A 12,688-nucleotide genomic window follows, 5' to 3' on the forward strand; every position below is an offset into this window, starting at 1 on the left:
TTGTTTCTCTCTCTCTCTATAAATCCTTTTAGGTTATTATTATTATTATTATTATTATATTATATTTAAAAATATTTAAAATTCACTTTTTTTTTGGGGACTAAAATATAGAAAATTTTAAAATTATGGTTTACTATTAAAAAAAAGTAAACTTCAAATACCATTCCGGCGGTTTCGCACTTTCTCAGTTTAGTATCTCGTGGTTTAAAGTGTATTATGTTAGTGTCCTGTGGTTTCATTTTTATCTTTTCGTCAATTTTTTTGTTAATATTTCGATTATCAAATATTCACTTTAGTTTCAACTTTGTCACTGATTAAAAAAAAAAAATTACTGAAATCGATAATAAAAAGATAAAAATAAAACCATATGACACTAAATTGATACACTTTAAACTATAAGGTACTAAAGTGAGAAAGTATAAAATCACAGAGCTGGTATTTGAAGTTTTCTCATTTTAAAATTGAGAGCACCAAATGGTCAAATTGCTCACCCTTTTTCTATAAAAATTTTTTTAATATAATTTTTATTATTTTTTAAAAATATTTTTAGTGTTAATTATAATTGTGACAATTGCATGAAGCATACTAAGTAAATTTGTAATGATAAATAATATATTTAAATTTTGAAGTTAAAATATCGTTGACCGACTCAAATCAAATAAATTGAAAGATCGAACAGTAAAATCAAATTTTTTTGAAAAAATTAGGTGGAAAACTCAAAATGATTGGTAGTACAGATAAATTTTCTATTTTTTTATCCTTTGAATAATTTTATTAGAAAATATAGATGCTACTTTATTCAGCTACTTTATTATGTTATAGAATTTTACCAAATGAAAAATCTAAAATTTTAGCCATAAATAAATAAAATAAAGATAAGCCTTTTTGTTTGTCCTATGATTATTTATTTATTATTGTTATATATGCTTCCAGGTAGAAAGAAAGTTAGTAAGCACAATAGATAAAATTTCAATATTAGTGTTTGCTTTTTTTTTTATGAATGAACTTATTTAAACTATAGGTTATTTTGGTTTGGCTATCCGACTTTTAGATTTTTAAGTTTATTATTTAATTTTTTAATTTGTTTGATTTAAGCTAATTAATAATATTTTAATTTTAAAATTTAAATTAATTATTTACTTTAATAAATTTATAGTTACGCAAATTAGATGGAGTATACTAGTTAAACAAGTAACGAAAAACGACGTAGTACTGTTGACTGATTCAAATCAAACAAACTAGAAAGATTTGGATGACCAAATCAAAATAATTCATTATTTAGATAAATGTTGTCATTTTTTTTTCTTTTTTTACTTAGAAAAATTATAGAATAACACTAATAAGAGTGTAAGTTCTAAATATTTTTCACATTGTATTTGACCACAGATATAATTGTGAAATTATAGTTCAACTACTAGTCATGATCAAATAAGATTTCCATTAATTGTGCTATTAATTGGAACATCATAGTAGTCATGATCAGGTAAAAAGTTTGGTGTGTGAGGATTGATTTTTCTAACACTAGTTATAATTCTACATATACTTTTCAAAAACAAGATGAGAACAAAAAAAAAAAAAAAAGAAAAAAAAAGAAAGGGAGAGAGAGCATTACTTGTTTAAAATAAGTAACTTTATTAAATGCATAGGATAGACTTTTGGGGCACTGAGCTGCTTTTTTTTTTCTTTTTTTCTTTTTTTCTCATTTTAGGTTGAATGCTTCTCAGCATCTTTTGATGATCTACAGCAGTACTTGGAAGGTATGGCAATCTTTTTCTCCTTTTTATTTTTTAAGCTATTGTTTGGTTGGGGGTTAAGGGGTGGAATAACCCCTTAACTCCCATTTTATCTCCAAACACCTTAAAAAATGGGTGGGGTTAGCTAATCCCACCTCAAATAAATTATTCCGGATTAGCTAACCCCACCTAACTCCACCAAACTCCAACCAAACAATATTTTCTATTCATAATAACCCACTATCTTTCTTATCACACCTACTCCAACCAATCATTATCTTCTTATCCCATCTACTCCAACCAAACACTATTTTTCATTATTCTAGACTAACTCCAACCCCCAACCAAACACAAAAAAATTTTAACCCCACTTTAACCCTGAACTTAACTCTATCCCTGGAATAGCTACTTTTTCCTTAACCCCGAACCAAACGGAGGCTAAAGGGTAAACTTGAAATATCATTTATGCGGTTTTATATTTTTTTATTTTAATACTCTGTGGTTTAAAGTGTATCAATTTAGTGTCATTTGATTTCATTTTTATCTTTTTATCACCTTCTTCGTCAATATTTTGTTAAATTATATAAAAAAAAACTTCAGATATCCTACTTAGATTTATTGAATATTTATTTTACTACCTTTTAATTTTAACTTCATCAGTGATTTAACGAAGAAAATTAGTAAAACCGATAATAAAAATATAAAAATAAAACGATATGTCATTAAATTGATATACTTTAAATCACAGAGTATTAAAATAAAAAAAATATATAACCATAGGGTGGTATTTAAAGTTTTTTTTTAAAAAATAAATATATGTACAGTGCTTCTTCTGTTGTGGCTTTCCTACAATCCTACCCCAAGATTCAATGAGCTACTGCCTAGACCTGGTCTACCATGTCAGCGTTGGACCATTTACACTCTAATTTGATAGGGAGAAAATGAAAGGAGAAGAAAAAAAAAAAAAGAAAGTTTGGTGAGGATTTTTTTTTTCTCATTTAGAGAAAATAAAAAAGAAACTAATTTCCTATTTTGATCAATTTTTTTCCCTTCAAAAGTGGAGAAAAAAAGAAGAGGATTGTTTTCTCTCATATTTATTTATTTTTCTCTTATTTTTTATCTTTTATATTTTTTTTCTTTTATCTCTAATTGCTTTTATGCAAACAAAGTGTTAGTGATCAATTGTTAATCTTATCTGCAATTTATAATCAATTTCATGTCGAGAATTGAATTGAATAGAATAAGTTAAGAAACTGACGTTGGATGAGAAGAAGGACGAAATAACAAAGGACCGGACACTGGAGGTCAAATAATTGCACATGAATTATTGGTTTATCGACTCTAATTTGAAAAGTAAGAATTGAATGAGATTAGATTTGAAACATTTCGTTGGACCCAACTAAACTCACTCCCTGACTATTCCGATCACTTATGCCTTAAATCATGCACCCACTCTCATCTTCTTTTGTTTTATTCTGTTCAATTCAATATTGAGTGTCTGATAGATTTGAATCTCCTTTGTATTTTAAAAAAAGTTTAAATGTAAATAAGATTATAATTTACTTTGTGGTTGAGACTTAAAATAGAGATAGAATGAAGGGGTAATTAAACTTAGGTGAGAATTACTAATGTGATGGATGAAGGTCCAGAAACTTACTCCTCTATGTGTGAACAGAAACTTTGTCGAAAAAAAGAAAAATATATTACTTGTTTATGCATATATGAAATGGTAGATTTTTAGTCTTATTGAATATAAATATTAAAATACTGTTCTCTACTAGCTAAAGCTTCAAGAGAACGACGATTGTTTCACATCTTCCATGGTATTATAGTAAGAGATCCTAAGTTCTAGTTCCGTCAGGTTTCCCATTTAATTTAAATCCACAACTTGGACCGACGTGAATGAAAGTGTTGTGCGTCTTCAACTAACTTAAACTTATAGAAAACAATAATTATTTCGTACAACTTAACAAACATAAGATTAATAATTATTAATCATTACACTATAAGATTAACAATTTTAATCAGATTAGAATAAATATTAGAATATAAAAAAAATATCAAATATCAACATCTTTTAATATATATTATTATTATTATTTTTTAAAAGTGGGTGGCATCTGCCATGGCTATTATATACTCCCTTGGGTTTCTTTTTGAATCTTCCTTAACCTAAAAAGCTTCTCCATAAACTACAAAATCTAAGCCAATAATTTATCTATTCCTGCTGGCCAGAGTGGAAGTTTCAGCACATCCTTAAGAAGTGTTTGGAATCTCTTGACCATTGCAAACATTTCTTTTTTTTTAAAAAAAAAAAGGTTAAAAATGTATGGAGATCCACTCACTTATAGGCCATTTTGAAATTACTCCCTTAACTTTTACTTTTTCGGTTGATATACTTATAAATTTTAATTAGTTAATTGATTGCTATTAGTTGCCGACCGTTCTGCTTTGTATCACTCGTGAATTTGATGATAATTTTAGTTTACTTGATAAAAGTTACTGAATTATTGATTCGAAAGGTTAAAGTTGAAGGGGTGACCGTTCTGCTTTTTATTACTCGTGAATTTGATAATAATTTTAGTTTACTTGATAAAAGTCACTGAATTATCGATTCGAAAGGTTAAAGTTTAGGGGGTGACCGTTCTGCTTTTTATCATTCGTGAATTTGATAATAATTTTAGTTTACTTGATAAAAATTACTGAATTATCGGTTCGAAAGGTTAAAGTTGAGGGGTTCAGAGTGGCCCATAAGTGAGGGGGTCTTCACATTTTTTAACCTTTTTTTTATTTAGGTTGTTGCATTATGGGACAACATGAAAGTTGGCATCAAGGGTTGTTGCCACTTAAAAAGGGAGCTTTGTATATTGGATTTTATATATATATATATATATATATATATATATATATATATTGTGGCACACCAACTAGAGGAATTAATAAGGGTTGTTACCTCTTTACTTGAAGTGATAAGATTATAAGGGAGTGTGAAGAGGAATTGGACAAGGGTCACACTCATGGATTGCTTTTTAGGTTTTCTATTGGTGGGTCCTCATGTTTGGGGTATTTTGGTAATTTTATTGAGTCAAGAGAAAAAAAAAAAAAAAAAAAAAAAAAAAACCTATGAGGAGAGCATGTGCAATTGTGCATACATGGTGGTGATAATTAAACTAGTGCATCATGTATAGGAATGGGACAGAAAAGGAGTGATAGGGAGGGAAAAGGAGGTGTTTGGTAGGAGATTTTAATTTTGATTTTGATTTTTTTTACCCTATTTTGAATTGTCACCACAAAAGGTTCTTTTGATGGAAAAGTAATAATGGATTTTTATGCCTCTATAAATACACTATTATTCATAAGAAAAGAAAAAAATTTTAAGTTCCTCTTGTAGATATCGTTTATATTTGGTAACATGTTAACCTATACTGCATAATTTATAGACGATGTATATTATTGCGACTTTAAAGTCATTCATGATCTTGATCCATGAGAGCATAAGATTGTACGAGGGTGGTTTGAGTATGATAAAATGATAATCCGAAAGAAATTAAAAGAAGAAAAAATCATGCTAAAATGTGAAAGTAAAAAAAAAAAAAGGTATATAGAATTTGAAATTTTAAAATATATGAATAACTATTGGATACTTTCTTATTAATTAGTCGACGTGTGTTTATTTATATATGAATTCCGAACAGATACAAAATTAGAAAATTATAATTTGGTAAGCATGTCTTGTTAGTCATTTTGAGCAGAAATATTACAAACTATTTTCGAATACTTTTGCAAATATTTTAGCCAATCTCTTCTCCTCTCATCTTACATATATGTACAAACACAATTACATCTCAAATATCTAAAGCTGTTAATAGTCACAAGGGCAAAATTTAAATGTATTGATTGATTCACTTGTAACATGCATATTTTTTTTTTTTCAAAAATACTTTTACTTATATGTTAGTATATCTTTGTGGTGGTAAATTAAAAGAGCACATGGACTTAGCATGCATATATGCTAAATTTGCCACCTTTTTTAAAATTTTTTTTATTTTCCCCTCCATCTTCCAGTAGTTTGTGTATGGACTCTATCACTTTTCCTTCTATCATTGAGCTCCAATTAGTGTGATCTTAGATTATATATTTATTTATATGAAACAAAAAGATTGATGTAATCATTAGTTGTCAAGGTCAATAGTATATAGTAGTATTGATAGTGTCTTCTTTGTGGGCTACAATTTTTTCACTAACTCCAATATATAACATGTTTTTGTACATTAACATAATCTCACTACTTATTGAATGATATTACTTGTTTTTGTTTTGGATTGACTGTTGAAATATAGTTATTGGTTAAAATCTATCCTACCTTTTTCAGATGGTTGGCTGAATTCAAACTGAAAATCCTAGCATGATTATCATCATAAATCATTGGACTTACGCATATTGTTTGTATCGCAGGTCAATATGCCAAATCAAACGAGACATTAGAAATCACACTACTCCACGAAGGTCAGAATTTTTGTATATGGTTTTTGCCTGATTAATTTTATTAGGCCATATGGAATAATAAAAATCTAATAAAAAAACTGTCAAATTTTTTTTTTTTTTGTATCTTTATATTCTTTTACAAAAAGGCTTTCACTCGCACCAGATGGCTCAATAGGACCAACATGAAACTAGTAAAACCACCATTGTTTACAACAGTTAAAGTGTTCCATTCAAAGTAAGGAGTTTCGAGTTCGAATATCGCTTTGCGTGAAAAAAGCGTGTACGTGTGATATACAGATATCTTTAGAAAAAAGAAAAAAAGATAAAAATAGTAGTAGTACATAGGCCTTTCATAGGCCCATTGGAGATGGTACATGCTAATTTGTTAACATGTGGGCCGTTAATGGGCCTAATGTCGGCCCATTAACAACAAAGCGGGTCTCCTCTCCTCTTCTCGGCTATACTCCCCACCCCATTCGTATCCACCGAGGAAACGCTCGATCAAACCCTAGAAACCCCCCCGGCGAACTCTACTCCGATCCCAATGCGCGCGTCTCTCTCGACCATTCTCATCAAAAGGTGCGATTTTCTGATCGATTTCGCCTCAATTCCTCACCATTTTAGTTGTTGATCGTGGCGTTGTTCTTCGGATTGGAACACATCAGAGGCGTCGCGAGGAGATCGGCGACGACCATTTTGGCCCAAAATGTTGTGCGTGGAAGGGGATTTTGCAATGATTCAGCGGGATCCGGGGCTAGTTCTCCACATAATGTGGAAAAAACCCTGGTATTGAATCTTACTACACTCGTCCCTTTCGAGGGCATCATTTATTGCTTACTATTTCTGACTAAAAGTTTAGTCTTTTGATTCTAGATGCTTGTAGATTGTAGAATGGCTGGTCAAATAGTTATTTTTCGAGCAAATGAGTAAGTGTTGCGGTTGCGATCTTAGGGATTAATGGTATAAAACTCTTTTTTTTTTTGAGTTAAATCGTTCTGAAACCCCCTCAACTATAGGTCTTTTGAAATTGGCTCCTCAATTCTATCTTTTTTTTTATTAGCTTTGGTAGTGTTGGAAATCAGAAAAATTGCAGTGTTTGTCGAAACTACTTGCTTTGTTGTACTACTAGAAACATAGGATGATTTAATTAAGTATTCCATGGACCATAATAAAGAATAGGAAGAGTGGCGTTTGATACAGAAGATGCTTTTTTGTGATGTATGAAACGAGTCTCCATAAGTAGCAATGGCTTTTCCAGAAAGTTCTATCATAGGTGTTAATATTAATCCGATTTATGCTGCCACAACTGCTATCGTCATCCTTTTAATTTCATACTCAAAATATACTTTTATCATAGATTTCTCGTTGTTATCTGCATGTTTTCTTTTAATACTTAATACATGATTTAAGAGCATTATTCGCAATTGATTCATTACACATGAAATTCTCGTGAATCTCGTTATAATGTTTTCAACACTTATATTCCATGAAGTTCGAATCATAAAAGTAGGGTTGATGATGTCACTAATGAGGCTGTCAAAACATAGGATTGCGAAGAGTCAGATAGGATGAAAGGCAGGCCTGCTCAGTGTGACATTGCTATCGTGGGTGGAGGCATGGTTGGTTTGGCTCTTGCGTGTGCATTGTGTAGGTATTGTTGTTTCCGTAATTGTTTTGTCATTTTTTTTTTCCTATCAAACACCATTAGCTGGTAACTAGCCGTCTCTCTTCAATTCATGCTTGGATTTTGCTTATGTTTATTTTTTAGTTTCCAGAACAGCTATGCAAACAATGTCTTTATAGTATCTTTGCCTTTTATAAAGGAATACAATGTACGTTGGTGCTGATGATTCCATCTTCTATTCTCTTTTCAAGATATTAGAATACAGATTGTTATCATGTAGACATGCGATTATAAAGAGACTTCATTAGTTTTGTTCTTCTTATGTAGAATTACATGGGATGAAAGTATGCTTTTCCATGCTATATACTCACGTATATAATAGGTTGAAGGGTTCTTGGACTTAAGCAAATAAGCTGAAATATATTACTACTGCCACATTTGAAACAACGTATGGCAGTTGTCTACTTGGCATCATCTAGTCCAATAGAGAAGGAAACAGGAAAACCATAAGTTTATCCTCTTGACATTCTTGGGACAGTTAGTTCTAGACCATACAAAAATCTAGTACCTATATTTTTGTTGTTTACTTTAATGTTCTCCCTTTAACACTAAGCTGATCTGTTGTATATTTTGTTTTGCATCTTGCAGCAAGTAAGCAATTGACTAAACAACTAAGTGTTGCCATTATTGATAATAACCCTGCGCTGAGATCAAGAAATTACTTGAAGAAAGATAATATACCGGATTCCAGGGTCAGTACAGTTACTCCTGGAACTATTTCCTTTTTCAAAGGTAATTCTTATAAATATCAGATGTGTACTTCATACAGTATATTGCTTTGTCATTTGTATTCCATCAATTTTCTTTCTGTTCTCTTAATTTCATGCCTTTTCAAAGAGATTGGTGCATGGGAGCACGTTCAACAACAACGACATGCTTTCTTCGATAAAATGCAGGTGCTAATTGTTTAAATGTTCTGGTATCACTATTTTGTTGCTTTAAATGGTTGGTTTTAACTATTTCTCAGAAATGCATATGACTTCAATTTGCTTAGTGAAGAGATTAAGGCAGGTTGAGAGTAAGTTTTGATGCTTATGCAGAGTATATTAGTAAAAACTGTACAAGTTATCTTCTTTCCATTTTTATGCTGAAAAATAAAACCATTAAATCCTTGTTGTTGGCATTGCTGAAAAATAAAATCATTAAATCCCTGTAGGTCGCATTGCTAATTAAAATTTGTTGCCTCAGATGATTTTTACTATGAGGAGAGGAATTGAATTATTACTGTAATGATATTTGGAACTTGGAACCAGTAAAACTAGTTCGCAAAACGTTCAGTAACATCTTTTATGCTCAGATGTCGATCTGTTCAGTTTTGACTTTTGATATCTACTCTGAAAGGAGGATTGCTTTACATAGCATGGTAGCAAGTTTAGATCTTTGATAAGCTATCAAAATGGTCTCATAGTTTTTTATAATTTCAACAGTTTCCAGGTGGATAATCGGATGAACTTAGAGAACTAAATTCATAGGAGGTTTACATAATGAACTTGTAGAGTGATTTCTTTGGCTATCTTTGTGAACCTTGTTCAAAGCATAATAGAAATACATCATTTTTTACATGATATTTGAACGTAAGATTAAACATATGAGTTTGACATGAAATGCTCTTAAATATTGTTGTATTATGGAGTAGGTGTTCAATATACCTTTCAACGTAAGATTAAACATATGAGTTTGACATGAAATGCTCTTAAATATTGTTGTATTATGGAGTAGGTGTTCAATATACCTTTTTCTTTTTCTTTATCTGCTCTTTAGAATTTGTAACCTTGTTTTATCCTTATTCATGATAGGTATGGGATTACACTGGTTTGGGTTACACAAGATATAATGCAAGAGATGTAGGAAAAGATTATCTCGGGTATATAGTCATATCTACTGTTCCCTATAATTTTCACTCGAATCCCTTCTTGATGGCTAACTATTCTAAATATATTTGTTGAACTAGATGCGTGGTGGAAAATAAGGTGCTTTGCAATTCTCTTTTGTTATCCTTACTGGTTAGTGCCCTTTCATAAACTTTCATATCTAGCAGTATAATCTCGTTTTGAAACTTTATTTTGTGATGGCATTTCTGAACTTGTATTCTCTTTTTGAGGATATCTGATTGTTTATTCGTGTTGGTTTCTTCATTCTTGAATGAACAGCCCCATATTTTATCCATTTTTATGGTTTGACATATTTTATTAATATGAAATCGATTAGCGATCGTTTGTCAAATAAGCAGACATTTTTCTAAGAACTAATCTGATCTATTTTAACAAATTAATTGCCAATTCCATAGAGGTAACTCCACAAGGGTAGAAATAGTCTTTGATCAATTGCTGCATAACTGTGTCTGTAATGTGTGGCCTGTTTCAGGTACAATCGACGTGTGTACTTTATTTATTTATTTATTTTTATTATTAGTTAGTTATTTTGCAAACAGTGTCTACTTATGTGCTGGAAACTACAAACACAGATTGGCTGTCATCCAATCTATTTCGCTAAGTAGCTGCCGACAGGCAAAATCTTATATGTTGCTTTTGGGTGTTTATCATGAATGGATAACAAATCACCAATGGATAACATTGTTTAGTAAATATACTTCTAAATGGTCATAAGACGAATGCTGAAACAGCTTTGCTCTTGTTTGTTGACTGCTGCTTTCGGTTTCAGCTATGTCTGTAACAATTTTATTTGGCAAAATTATACATTTTCTGTTCTCGTTAGTTGCCTTCATTCTCTTAATTTTTCAATGATATGAAAATCTATGAAACTGCTTGTCCGAACAGAAAGAAGACTACCAGCCGATAATATACCCTGCTAGATTGCACTCAATGACTTTCCAAAGGAAAAGCTCCCCTGATGGAATATCTATAGATCAAGAGGACACCATCAAGCAAAATTTGTCAGGAAAAGCTTCCTCTGGAAATAATACTATGCAGCAGACACAGCCTAGTAATTCAGTAAAGTTGGACCTGAGTGATGGACAGGGTCTTTATGCCAAGTTGGTGGTAATTGTTCGTTCTGGTTTTTGCATCTCTTTTATGTTAGTGTTTGTCTATGTAGATTATTCTAACGGAGAATTTTTAAGGAAATTAATTTTAAGTTCCCTCTGAGTGTGCTAATCATTGAGATTTTTACATTTTAAATACCCCAGGAATATTACCTATTTACAGGCATAATCCTGCAAAATCTTCATATATGCCCTTCAAAGCTTAATTTGTCAAATATATATATACCTTGCACTTACATAAATACCCATATTTAAAAGCTATTTTATGATGGAAAACCCATGTACCTGTGAAAAAATGGATGATCCCCAACAAAGAATAGGCTTCTTTTTTTTTCCTTTCTTTTTTTGGAGCTACATTTGTGAGGGATATACATTGAAAGATTTTATTTGGGTATATAAGCAAATAGACGATTTTGCAGGAACATGATTGAACTTATTTACTTGCTTATTTCAGGTCGGAGCTGATGGCGGTAAGTCTCGTGTCAGGGAGTTATCAGGGATAAAAACAACTGGGTGGAATTATTCCCAAAGTGCTGTAATTTGCACAGTGGAGCACACTGCAGAAAACCATTGTGCATGGCAAAGGTTTCTCCCTTCAGGTCCTATCGCACTTCTTCCTATAGGTGACAATTATAGCAATATTGTGTGGACAATGACCCCAGAGGGGGCTTCTCACCATAAATCAATGAGTGAGGAGGATTTCGTAAAATCGGTTAACCATGCATTGGACTATGGCTATGGCCCTCATCCCCAATCTGGTTCTCTTGATCATTATGTGGAAAACTTATTTTCGGGTTCTCGATTTGGGGCACAGTCTACGAAAGAGGGATTTGAAGTACCGCCAAAAGTCATTAATGTGGTTTCAGAGCGAATGGCTTTTCCTCTCTCTTTAATGCATGCTTATGACTATGCATCGAAAAGGGTGGCGCTTATTGGTGATGCAGCACATACTGTTCATCCTTTAGCTGGTCAAGGAGTCAATTTAGGTTTCGGTGATGCATCCGATTTAGCGAAGATTGTTGCTGAAGGGGTTTTGCTGGGTGCCGACATTGGAGAGGTAGAGTTTCCGGTACCGTTCTGGTTAAAAATATTTAGCCTTACTAATCGAGTACCGATTATTCTCTGAATCCTTGTTGATAGTTTTTGTTTTGTAATTGTTATGCTCTTTCCTAAATTGATCTTTTGGGTAAATAACATCCAATTCTATTTAGGAGATGCTATTGTGTTAACTATGATTTCTTTCCCCCTCCACTACATTTATTTGGGTCAATAATTTGAAGAATCAATGATTCTTGTTGCTTAATAAAATTTATATTTGTTTCTTTCTTTTTTATTTTTTTCAGCTTTCCTTACTAAAAAAATACGAGAAGGAAAGGAAGGCTGCTAATATAGCTATGATGGCAATTCTTGATGGCTTCCAGAAGGCTTACTCAGTTGATATCGGACCGGTCAATCTTTTAAGAGCCGCCGCATTCCACGGTGCTCAATATATTGCGCCTCTCAAAAGGAACATAATTTCATATGCAATGGGTGAGCAAAAATGGCCACTTGCTTTATAAACATTGAAAGGTTAGCAATTGCGCCTCTCAAAAGTACCTTCGTTCCCTTTATATAACTGCAATTGTGCCTGTACAGTAGGAAGGCCCATAATACGATCTTTTGTTCCTTAAGCATTTCATAGTATAGTATGACAGTTTAGAGGTACTTGTATATGTTCAAATGTTTGAGAATTATGCAACATTCTGGACTGAGCCGTTTCAAACAGTATTTCACTTACGCTGTCCA

The 12,688-nt window shown here is 31.7% G+C and overlaps 1 protein-coding gene across 1 annotated transcript; it reads left to right on the forward strand.

Annotated features, from left to right (window-relative positions):
• On the forward strand, nucleotides 6,592-12,688 carry LOC109716687 (ubiquinone biosynthesis monooxygenase COQ6, mitochondrial). The gene is made up of 10 exons (XM_020242235.1): nucleotides 6,592-6,797; nucleotides 6,884-7,004; nucleotides 7,766-7,865; nucleotides 8,491-8,634; nucleotides 8,740-8,798; nucleotides 9,699-9,766; nucleotides 9,854-9,905; nucleotides 10,680-10,901; nucleotides 11,358-11,960; nucleotides 12,247-12,688. Exons 1-10 carry the CDS (start codon nucleotides 6,763-6,765, stop codon nucleotides 12,460-12,462), a joined length of 1,620 nt encoding a protein of 539 aa, XP_020097824.1. The 5' UTR covers nucleotides 6,592-6,762; the 3' UTR covers nucleotides 12,463-12,688.

Source organism: Ananas comosus, linkage group 1, assembly GCF_001540865.1.
Source record: "Ananas comosus cultivar F153 linkage group 1, ASM154086v1, whole genome shotgun sequence".
Classification (NCBI taxonomy): Eukaryota; Viridiplantae; Streptophyta; class Magnoliopsida; order Poales; family Bromeliaceae; genus Ananas; species Ananas comosus.